The sequence below is a fragment of the Phalacrocorax aristotelis genome, chromosome 2, assembly GCF_949628215.1.
Source record: "Phalacrocorax aristotelis chromosome 2, bGulAri2.1, whole genome shotgun sequence".
Classification (NCBI taxonomy): Eukaryota; Metazoa; Chordata; class Aves; order Suliformes; family Phalacrocoracidae; genus Phalacrocorax; species Phalacrocorax aristotelis.
In genome coordinates, this window is record NC_134277.1 from 15,365,410 (window position 1) to 15,377,725 (window position 12,316).

The following is a 12,316-nucleotide window of genomic DNA, read 5'->3' on the forward strand; positions in this document are numbered from 1 at the left end:
TAACTTTATTCTTATCATTATTATTATTAAATTCTGCAAAACATGTCTGGGCTTCTGAGGGATTGAGTGGCTCCCCAAAAAGAAGTATAATTTATCTAATCCATTTGTTAATTTCCCACTCCTTCCAGTACATCATTGTATCTTTCTCCTAGAGAGTGCACTTACTACTTTCCTGTCTATAATTTGCTGTTATAGGATGCATGCATACATGTCATTGCTCAGGAATTGCAGTTTGTAGTTAGGGTCATAGACTAAGCTTTAATAATTTCCAGCTAATGTTAATCTGAAAGACATAGTGATAAAGATACTAGTGGTAATATCAGTAGTAGTTACCCATCTGTATTTGTGATACTGAGAAAATAATTTTTTAGTATTTTAAAACAAATGCTTATTTCAGTATCCTAATACATTTCTGTCTTGATTGTAATTAATGTCATGTACCAGAAGGTGGAGTAATATGAGATTGACAGCTTGATTTGCTGGCACATAGGCACTGTACTTTTTCTGTAAACACATCAATTATTCACTTCAGTGATCTTTATTACAATAAATATTTAAAATCTTTTATCTGCTGTCAGTTTTTCATGGTGGATATCAAAACTGCTATTGTTACCTCTAGAATTATTGCAGTAGAGTGCTCTAAGCTTCAGTGTGTTTCATATTTCATGTCAAGTCATGCATTCCTTTGTCACAGGGATTCTAGGGACCTATTATCAAATATTGGAATGTTGAGGCATTGTAAGAAACAGTTGCTTCTCAGTTCTTCTTTATAATAATAACAAAATATTGTTTTCCTTCCATAGGAGGAACTGTAATTCCTAGAAACTATGATCATGCAATATTTTTGGTACCATATTAGTTTAAAATGTTAACTTAAATGTGATATGAAGTTTAGAAACTAACCTTGATGATTCTGATGTCTTTGTTTACAATTTCCAATTCTAAACTGTCATTATCGCCTGCCCTTTTTTTTCCTCATATTCAGGTTTTTTTCAGCTGCCATATTTTTCATACTGTGCTGCTTCAAATTTCCACTGTCAACAATATATTTATCTTCTCCTCTTTAGTCTATCAAAAAAATCCAACAGCCAAAAGATGTTTCCTTTCTTACTGTCGTGAGCACCCCATGTATGTTTTTCAGCTCAAGATACATGCTGTTGATGTAAGCTGCTGTTGATGTGCTGCGGCCCAAATCCACTTCATCTGCAGTTATTCCTCAGATTCTTTCCATCCATACTTTTGGACCATACATATTGCTGTATACCAAAATCTTCATACAATTACATTTAAGTTTCTAATCAGAACTTAATTTGTTCTCCTGCTTTCTGCAATTAACTTCTGTTCCTCTACTCTTTCCACTTTTACTTAAATCTCAGTGTAAAAATGTTCAACACAAAAATTCTCACAGAGCAGCAGTTCAAACCCGTTTATTCATTGTTTCCTTTTTGGTCCACTTTTGTGTAGTTCAGTTTTATAGGGTCTCGGATGGCCTTAGCCCTGAACATTTTATTTCTTCAAATTCCATGAACGTTTAAAGTAATTTACATTTTTTTTCTTTGCCCTATATTCCTACGTAGGCTTTGACATCAGTAGTTAACTATAGGGAGCCCAAGTCGATCTGCAAAGCACCTGAGTTGGTAAGTGATATAAATTATTGTAGAAAGTAATAATGCTTTTTTATAACTGTGAAATAAATTGGCATAGGGCCCATCTCATGGATATCCTTTTCTCACATTAAGTCAGCTCAGGTGTGTATTTCAGGAGTAATAATAAATAACTTACCCTGCACACAGATTTTGTGGTGTGCAAAATTGGTGCAGGTGCAATTTTTTTATATAGAATTTGTATTTTCTGTGATGTATTGTGTATTGGTTGCCTATGAAGACAATCTTTGTAGTAGAGCATGAAACTATAGACTGTGACTTGTTTCATGCTTTAACTTTTGTGTAGAAGTTGGGAATGCCTTGGCACTCATGTGTTCTCAAGCTTGACAAGTAGGTTTGGGTTTGTTTTTTCTTTTTCTAACTTGAGCTGGCCAAGTACTGTGACAACTTGTTGAAGAAATCAGCAAAAGGAATGACAGAGAATGAAGTAGAAGACAAACTTACGAGTTTCATTACTGTTTTCAAATACATTGATGACAAGGATGTATTCCAAAAGGTAACTTTTGATAATAAATGTTAAAATGTTGCATTTGAAGTATACTTGAAGAATGTGGTTATGCTTTTAAAAATCCTCACATCTGATTTTTTTATGCAGTTCTATGCCAGAATGTTGGCAAAAAGATTAATTCATGGTCTGTCTATGTCTATGGATTCTGAAGAAGCCATGATTAATAAACTAAAGGTAATGTAATACTCTTCTAATGCAGAATAAGCATAGGAGTATGTAATGTTGAGAGGAAGCAGCAGAGGGTGCCAGAGATAACTTAGTGATCAGTAGAAAGTGTTTTCAATAGTGAAAGGAAAAACTAATTTCTTGGTACTCTATGAAAGATATATGGCCCAGTATCACTTAGGCATTTGAGATTTTTACGGGGTTTTGGGTAGTTTTATTAAGTGTGTTAGAATAATTCATCTTTACATTATAAAAGTACCAAGGACTTTCATAAACTAGCTCTATCTTTTGATTCTATACATTAACGTTTTAAATCAATGTATAGAAAGTAAAACTAAGATAACTGATAATTTTCTTTTATAATGTTTATTTCCTATCGTGACTAGTGTTTTCTGTAAATATCGTAACAACAATTCTGCTGACTAGATTTTCATAATTTAATAGTGAATGTGCATAGTTTATAGAATAAGTACTGTTTTCACTGTGAAACCTGTTACAATATTTCTTCACAGCAAGCCTGTGGTTATGAATTTACCAGCAAGCTCCATCGAATGTATACAGACATGAGTGTTAGTGCTGATCTCAACAATAAATTCAACAACTTTATCAAAAACCAGGACACAATTATAGATTTGGGAATTAGTTTTCAGATATACGTTCTACAGGTACTAATGTATGTTTATTACTATTGTGTTACTTGTACTTAATTTTAATGTTTTGGTAGCAAGTGAAAAATTTTTCTAACTGTGAATACTTGTCATATGGAAACTGACACCTTGTGATCATTGTGGAAAAAATTATTTTCCTAGTTTATCTTTTTAAAATTAACGCGCTAATGCACTAAACAGTGGTGATGTAAAATGCCTTGTGTTCTTGTCTTCAGTTAATACCTCAGTGGGGCATGCATAATGAGTAGTAAAAAATGAGCAGTAAAACTCTTGGTCTAAATTGAATGTCTTATGCTATATATTGTGTATATAATATATGCTATAGATATGTTTGATAGTGTTATTTCTCTTAATGTATATACTGTATTAAAATGTTAATGCTTTTATTTTTCCTGATACCTTTAGGCTGGTGCATGGCCTCTAACTCAGGCTCCTTCTTCTACGTTTGCAATTCCTCAGGAACTGGAAAAAAGTGTACAGATGGTAGGTTAGTAGGAGGCTTCTTGTAAACGTGAAAAATGTAAAATAACTCCAAATAAAAGATGATCACTCTAACAGGGAAAAACCTGAGCTGCTGTATTTTGTTTGTAAATCATGGCTATGCGTTTTCCAGTTCATGTGAAATTTGGAAAGGTCAACCAAATGACATACTGAATTTATGTATGTATTTGCATAGCTTTTCTTTATTTTCCACATCTCTCTTTACACTATGTGATCAATGAGAGAGGTATTAATAAATACATTCAGATGAAAAAGGTTGATTCTTAGCTTTAAAATCAGTTCCTAATATTTAGATAAAAGAAGATTTTGTTTCTGATAATAAATCTGAATAGATTTAATAGCAGAGCAAAATGCAGATACAGGTTTCTTGTCCCATATTTCATAGGAGCCAACCAAAGTCCAGCTTCATGCAGACTTCTTTAAAGCTTATTTTGCAAATTCTCAAAGCAGTAAAGGTTTTACTTTGGCCAAATATTATCTTTTTATGTGGTTATTTCTGCTTTGTAGACGTGGAATATTTTATTACTTTTGATTATATTACTGTGTTCTGAATGTTATCTGTACAATGTTTGTGTTAAAATACAGAATATGTGTCTTGATCTTTGCTAAAGTGTATTTAATGGTGACGTACATTTTAGGCCATAAATATGCCTAAATAGATTTTTGCTAAGGTGTGTTTAGTGGTGAAGTACATTGTAGGCAACAAAAATTTCATATTATTGGACATAACAGATTTTTGAAGCAGTTTTTATACCTTACATTGCTATCTGATCTAAATTATAATGGCAAATGTCTTTTTCTGTGGGGAAGGAGCTTTTTCATGTATTACTACTAAGTATTAGAACTGTTTATTCTGCTTTTATTTCTGCTCTATTAAGTGGCACTTGGTTTTAGCAATGTAACAGTTTCCAGCCCATACTATAAGATCCACAGAAGGTGACTGATGACATTTTGCTGTTCTTGTGGGTTTAAAATAGGAGTGCTGTCAGTTGTACCTTAGTTGGAAAATTGTTATGGACTTGCGTATCAGAAGCAGCTCGGAGCCTGGGTTGCTTGCCTAACTTCACTCTTTTGCCAGTTCAAAGGACCAAACTTACTCATGTGTCACCTAGCTATAATTAATGCTCTAAATTATACTCATAATCCCATGAGGAAACAGAACATGACCTTGGGGAGTCTTTGAAAAATTGCCAATGTGTGTCTTTACTGTCAAATTTGATCATTTGACCCATGAAGAGAGAGCTTTCTCAAGATTCTGGCCAAGATTTAGAAATAAAAAACATTTTGCAGTTGCACTTCGAAGTACGGGAGTACCTCTGTAACTGGGCAAACTGTTTAGTGGCTTTTTCAGGCTCCAAGGCTGCTGGAGCTTCCTAGAAATAGATATGAATGGTATACAAATACTGGGTTTCATACTATGCAAGCTTGACTTCTTAAAGAGGTCAAAAGTCCCCCTTTTTGTATTTTCCTTCAATGTTAACCAGAGTTGCCAGACCAAATCAGCGTAAGCCAAATTGATACTACATGGGGCGTAGGGAGTTTTGATCCAATTTTAAGGAAAGATTATTTGAATTTGCTTAAGTTTTTCTTAAACCTTAAATTAGGATTAGTCTGCAAGCCACACTTTATTGTTTTTTTCAGATAGGAAGTATGAGAGCAAAATTTCAGAATTTTATTTTTTTAACAACAAAAGCTTAAGTACTAAAACTAAGGCTTAGCAGGCACTTGCCAATATATGCAGTCTGATTTGTTCCTTTTGGCTGTAGGGTTAATATGTAGGATTAAGATAAAATTTATATTTTAATTTTTCTGTTGGATTTTCAGACAAATTTCAGTTAGTTTCAGAGGATATCCACGAGAATGCTGTAGCTACTAAAATGCTACTAAAAATCCCCAGTTTTATATTTCTCCTTACAAGCAAAATGATCAGACTCTATATTACATATGTTAAAATAAAATCTGATTTTTATAAGCCTTGCCATAAACTTCTACTTCAGTCTTTGGAGAAATTCTGCTTTTTCTTTGTCAGAGTAACGTTTCTGCATCAGTTTAGCCCATAGAATAAATAAGCTGAAAGCCATGTCCTCAAAAGGTTTTTCTTTAAACGTTCTGCGATATCTTTATTTGTTCTTCAAAATCCAGTCCTTCATTTCATTTTCTTGGGCTTTTTCTTATTCTCTCTCCACTGCTTGCTACTTTTCTGGCATGGCAGGATTGATGGGTTACATATAATATGAGAATAAGATGGTTTTGCTGCTTCTCTGTAAATTTGATTTTTCTTATCACAGTCCACAGGTCATTTATGCTTTTCCTTCTCTTCTTCTCTGTTGGTGAAAGTGGCATTTAAATGTACGTAAAACATAGCTTTAAAAGAATCTTCTAGGAATTGCATTCCTAGAGTCTTTCTGGAAAGTGGTCTCATTTACAGTAGCCAGATTTGTGCCCTTCAGTGCCAGATCTCAAGCTGACATGCATAGCTGATTTTCACTTGCACAAAACTAGAAACTTCGTTTCTGAGAGGAATTTGAAAGTCGTTTTTAACGCCCTTTCTTCTTTAGAGGTAATTTTTTTTCATATTCCTGTCCTGATATATATTTGTGTGTGTATAATTTAAATATCAGGAAAAAGTGCTTTCCAGAGTGACTGATGTAACACTTTTCATAATGACAAGGAATTAATGTAAATATCAAAAAAGGAAGGAAGGAAGAAATTAGCATTACTACTAATGCTACTTTTGCATATAAGACTTTTAAAATACTGACTTTGAGGGGATGCTTCAATTTGGGGGTATCAGCACAACTTTGAAATGTTGATTCCTAAATCATAAGTGTGTGCTCTTTGAGGAAATAGGTTTTGGAAGGTGTCGGCCAGAAATCTAAGGATCTGTAGTCACTTCTTGATTCTGAAATGTTTGCAAACTGTGTGGTTGTGTCTAGCCTGAAACCCACATTGGAAGATGGCAAAAACTGTCCCTACTTTCAAGCTTGCTCTTTTGGAATTCCCCCTAAACATATGTTCAGGAATGTAAGATGAGATTTGTCATGAAAGTCAATGTGTAGCTGAGTGTGGCAAATACCTGTTAACTAAAAGTTTCTGTTTTTTGAAGGATGATGTTAAAAAAAGATCAGTAAAATGGATTTTCTGAATTGATTTTAAATAGGATATCAAAGCCATGGAATTTCGTATTATTTCACCAATATGAAAAAATAAAAATACACTTGTTTTAATATGGAATCGGAAGGAACAGAATAATATAACAAAGTTGATTGCTAAAACCTAGAAATCCTTTTAAATCCAATAGAGGTGATACTTCTTTGGAACGCTGTTTAACTAGAGTATTTTATGCTGAGAGTATGACTGTGTCAACAGTCTTTTTGATTTAGTCATCAAGTGATATGTTCATATTAATATGTTCAAGTAGTTCAGTAAATGACTGAAGTTCAGTCCATCACCCATCTTCTAAAGGAAAATGCTGTCATGAATTGATCTTCAATGTTTGCATCCAATACGGTGAACATAAAACCAGTATTTCTTCGCTGGGGTGGTAGTATGATAATGAGCTATTGTAAGTAGTTATATGTGTGACTAATTGAAGTTCATTTTGTTTTGCAGTTTGAATTATTTTACAGTCAGCATTTTAGTGGAAGGAAGCTTACTTGGTTACATTATCTTTGTACAGGTAAAAATAAGTGCTTTGCTAAAGTTATGCTCTATACAACTGACAATTATTTGTTAAAAGTCCTGTTAAAAGTTGCCATCTGAAAAGATGGCAACAGGCTTGGGAGTTGGAACATTATGTTGCATATAAAGTCAACAGATTTATTTTGCATTATAAATTAATTTAATATTTGCTGCTTAATATTTCCAAAATTTATATTCTGTAAATTTGCAGAAATTTGTAAATTTCTATAAATGTGTTATCTGTGATTTATTAAATCCAAGTAAAACTAGAGTTGTACATTCCTAATTACAAAACAGCACTGTGGAACTGTTGAGTTAATAACAATTGTCCTGCAATTGTTTCTGTAGTAACATATGTCCCTTAGCTGAATATTAAATAATTTTAAGAAGGCATATTATACTATTTTACTCAGATATGTAAGTATCTAAGTAAATACATATATATATTTACTTATGTTTATATTTACTATATAGAAATACATGTTAAAAAACATCTTAGAAGAGATGCATAAAATTGTAGCTTAGTTTAGTATGTATCAGTCAATCCATTTTATTTTCAGTGCTTTCAGTACCAGGCTTTAATGACTGAGCACCGTAACATGTTACGTGGAGGTGAAAACCAGACAAGCATACAATATAACGTAATGAAAAATCTGTTCTGATAATAGTAGGTTGCTGTTAACTCACGCTGACCTTCACACAGAAAATCTGGATCTCCTTTCAGGCAGATTTCTTCAGTGCTTTTTCTCTTTTTTCTCTTTTTTCTCTCTTTTTTTTTTTTTTTTTTTTTTTTAATTTCAGGGTGATTTAAAGAATATAAGAATATTATGTAGAATTTTACTGAATGAGTCTTTTATTTTGTTTTTAAATCTTTCATTGGAACAACTTGCTCGTAATCACTAATCTGTGATTCTGTGTAAGCTATTCCTAACGGAAGGTTATGCACTGCAATGTGTTAAGGCTATTTGGAATTTCCTTTTTTATTACTATAAATTATATTGCATTATTCAAATTCAACACTATGCATTTCCTTTTTTCTTGAAAACACTACTGTTCTAGTCTCCATAGCTAATCAGAATTACTGTTGTTGCAGACCACATTTTGTATGTGTAAATTCACAACATCATTTTCCATCTTCCAATTCCAAGTGTTAAATGCACACTTGTGTGCACTGAATGTCTGGAAATGTATACAGAGCTCTAGTAGTTAGGCTTCAGCTGACTTTTCAGCACATTCCATCAGTTTATAAAATATTACTCGTATCATTACAGGTGAAGTAAAAATGAATTATTTGTGCAAACCTTATGTAGCCATGGTCACAACATACCAAATGGCAGTGTTGCTTGCCTTCAACAACAGTGAAACTGTCAGTTACAAGGAGCTTCAGGATAGTACGCAAATGAATGAGAAGGAACTGACAAAGACCATCAAATCCTTACTTGATGTCAAAATGATCAACCATGACTCAGACAAGGTATGCAGTAATGATGTTAAAAAGTTTCATGTTTTCAGTCTTGTGATTCTACTATTTGTTGAGGGTGTTTTTTTTAATATAAAAGAACCCACTGTTTGCTTGTTTGTCTAAACTGTATTATTGACCCTTGTGAGCGATTATAAATCTGTATTTATAAGGAAAGAGTCAGGAGGAAGGAGGCTGTCTTTGTTTGCTCTATATGCCTGTAACAGCATGGTATGCTGAAAAGGTAATAATGCTAGGACACTATTGTTTCTGCTGCATTTCACCCATATGGCTTTAGACTCACTGCTGTTGGAGGGGAATACATCTCCTCAAATACACCAGTTTCAAAGTTGTACTAAATCATGAGAAGGAGCCCAAGTAATAAACCAGAGAGTCTTACAGAGATCCTGAAAAGAAAAAATTTGTGGGATTAAGAGACTGAAAGTAACAGCAACCATCATCTTCCTTGCTGACACGTTACAGGAGGGGGGGAAGGAGGAAAGAGAGCAAGGGGGATTGTGTGAGAGGATTTTTGCTGCAATTTGCCAAGCTCTATAATGCCGTGAGTTTCATCGAATTGAAGTAATAGCTGAGCTTTGTTTGTGGTTACGGCAATGGTTGATACAGGTTCTGTTTCTGACTCTGCTTCATACTTCTGTACGACCCACATGAAACAAGTTACCCTTTTTCCCGTACAGTGAAAGGCACAGATATCTGTTAAGAAACACAACAGAAGTGCCTGTGCATACCATACAAACTTCAGCATGTGCTTTCAGCTGGTCCAGAATGCCCAACTTATTCAGACAGTATCAGACAGAAGAAGTTAAGATAGGCTGTTTGTTTTGCTTATTGAGAAGAAATCCAAAGCTGCTCTGATAGCTGCTTTTTGTTTTTTAACCAGGAAAATATTAAAAAATGGAAAGTGAGATCAGAAGGAAGATCTGATGCTTGGCTGAAGCATAGGACATGCTTCCAATATCTAGAAATGAGCTAAGGTTGGAACAGTGGCTGGGAAGATGTCTGTTAAACCATGGGTGAAATATAGCACTGGGAGCTATTACAGAAAACAGTGAGATTTTTCATGATCATAGAAAGTTGCCCATTATTTAAAGGATTTACATTTGTTTATATCTGTTGTATAAGGTTTGGCCAGTTTCTTTAAGCATATGTCCTTGAAGAGTGAACAGTACAGCTTTCCAACCCTTTTACCTTTTAATGTTTACCACTGTGTTTTCTGGTTCTTTAACTTGCAGGCTATTGTGTTCAGGCACCTCTGCTAGTTCTGTTTTCCCTAGGCTCCATTCAGTAACATGAAATCTGATCTGCAGACTTGCTTATTGAATAAACCAGTGAACTTTAGTGGCTTAAGCAGTGATATTAAATGCACTAGCTTCTCTTTACCTGTATCTGCACACAGAAAAGTACAGTGTATTAAATGCTCTAGTTTGCTTTTGTTTGTTTGAGGGTTGTTTTTTTTTTTGGGGGGGGGGGGGGAAGAAACTTTTTGCAAAATCTTTGTTGCTCCATTAGAATCATGCTTTTTGAGTTCATGCACAGCACACAATTTATTTTGGTTTATACTCAACCATGTAAGAGCAGTAGTGCTAAAATTTAATGTTAGATCTCTTAAAGCTGTTGATCTTTGCTCTTTCATGTTAAATTTTCTATACTATACCTGGGTATTGGAAAATATTATAATAAAGACTATTTGTTGCAGAATATAAAATTAGAATTAATATTGTTTTGAGTGTATATTTAGATAAATATTGACTCTGCTTACTAAAATATTTGTGCCTGAGGCAGCCATGGTTTGGCAAGATTCCAAAGTCTAAGAAGCCCATTAACTTTATTCTGCTGGAAATCAGTAATTTGTACAGACTCTTGCCTGGAAACTGCAAAGATCGTTCAGGTCATCCTCTTCTTAGAACGTAAAGGTGTTTGGACTGCAGGGAGTAGTTAGCATTTATTGAAAGAAATGCTCTTCTACATGTGTGGAAAATAATTGCAATTCTGACAGGAAAATACCAGAAGCATACAGATAGATGTGGAACTGTAGAAGTTGCAGTTTGTTAACTGTTTCTGCTATAACATAACAAAATGCTTAGATGTCTTTCCTGAAGTTCTGGAAGGCAGCATTAGTAATAGTTGTGAAAGCAGCAGCCCTCTCTCTCTCGAGGTTTTGCCATAAATGAATGCAAATCCTCCTTTCTTTGAAGGGAGAAAATGAGTTTAAATGGAGAGTGTTTGCAACGAAGATAGTCATAATGAAGTATTAAAACAGAAATTGCTTTAATCATATTGACTTGTTAACAATATTCATGTGTGTCAGAGTTCTTTATAGTGTTTTCCAAAATAGGCTTGATTTCTAGGTTAGTTAAACTGTAGCTTAAAATAATTGACCTGGTTCAAGTGGCATTTTAGAATTTCCAACTACAAATCTGCAAAGATTGTATGTGTGCAAGCCCCTAACTGTGACTTTTTTCCAAAGTAAATTGTTATAATTTTCTCGTTAAATTTTTGATTTTTTAAAAAGATTCTTTATTGCAGGAAGATATAGAGACAGAGTCTACATTTTCATTAAATATGAACTTCAGCAGTAAACGAACAAAATTTAAAATTACAACATCAATGCAGAAAGACACACCACAGGCAAGTATTCTTTGGTATTTCTAGCTGGAACAGCTTAGGAAGCTTATTTTTCTAAAACTGAATTTGTTGTATTAGTTTGGTGTAAGCAGATGCAAGGCCCCTGTGTAAGTTTTACCTCACCGTAAAGAAATTGTCTAAGTTTAAAACTTAAGCACTGCAAATTTTTTTGTACTTAGAAGATAGGCTGGAGAAGATGGCATAGAGAATAAGAAAGAGGAAGAAAAAGATAAACAAGAGCTATTCCTCTTGTACCAAATGGGATTGACATTTAGCTTATCTTACCTAATGAGACTTTTTTGTGGGTGGTGTTCATAAAAGCAACTTATTCCAGGAACAGCAGAACCAATCTGTTTTCCTATGGTTTTGTGTCCTTCATCAATTAAAATTAACTCCAGTGCTGATAATCCATGTTCCCTCTGTATCTCCGAAGACATAGGATTTTGTACAAGAGATGTGTGTGCATCCAAACTCAATACCTATAGTAAATTCTGCCTGCCTTTCTCCCTAGCAAAATGCTGGTTTGGATGTCTCTCTCCTACCTTCTTGCTGACTTTAATGAAACCTGGTATTCCTGATTTATGGAAGTACTTTGCCTGGAATTGAACTTCACCTAGATTTTTGTATTAATTGACCACTTTCAATGAAGTAAAAAGTGTAGATTCAAGATACCTTTATGAAGTGTTTATTGATCTTACTATATTTTAAGCATTACTGTTCTTCCTATATCACAGGAGATGGAGCAGACCAGAAGTGCTGTAGATGAAGACAGAAAAATGTATCTTCAAGCTGCTATAGTCCGTATCATGAAAGCACGTAAAGTGTTGCGACACAATGCTCTTATTCAAGAGGTAAGATGAAATCTTCTTCTTAAACATGATTTGATTAAAATCTTCAGGATAGCTGAGTAAAACATCTGACCACAAAACTCCCCCATGTCAAAACTAATACTTCAGTGAAATTAGTGAGAATTTCATTGGAGTCTGCTTTGAGCTGCAGTACTGGAGCACTAGCTGTGATCCCT

At 34.0% G+C, this 12,316-nt stretch overlaps 1 protein-coding gene across 18 annotated transcripts in view; it reads left to right on the forward strand.

Annotated features, from left to right (window-relative positions):
• Positions 1-12,316, forward strand: part of CUL2 (cullin 2) — a 53,097-nt gene that overhangs the window by 35,358 nt on the left and 5,423 nt on the right. For all 18 annotated transcript variants that reach the window (XM_075082463.1, XM_075082450.1, XM_075082459.1 and 15 more), the window contains 9 exons: positions 1,578-1,637; positions 2,032-2,160; positions 2,260-2,346; positions 2,850-3,002; positions 3,411-3,488; positions 7,119-7,185; positions 8,459-8,661; positions 11,194-11,295; positions 12,027-12,143. In XM_075082463.1, the coding sequence (XP_074938564.1) occupies positions 1,578-1,637; positions 2,032-2,160; positions 2,260-2,346; positions 2,850-3,002; positions 3,411-3,488; positions 7,119-7,185; positions 8,459-8,661; positions 11,194-11,295; positions 12,027-12,143 (996 nt within the window). The remainder of the gene's footprint in view (positions 1-1,577; positions 1,638-2,031; positions 2,161-2,259; positions 2,347-2,849; positions 3,003-3,410; positions 3,489-7,118; positions 7,186-8,458; positions 8,662-11,193; positions 11,296-12,026; positions 12,144-12,316) is intronic.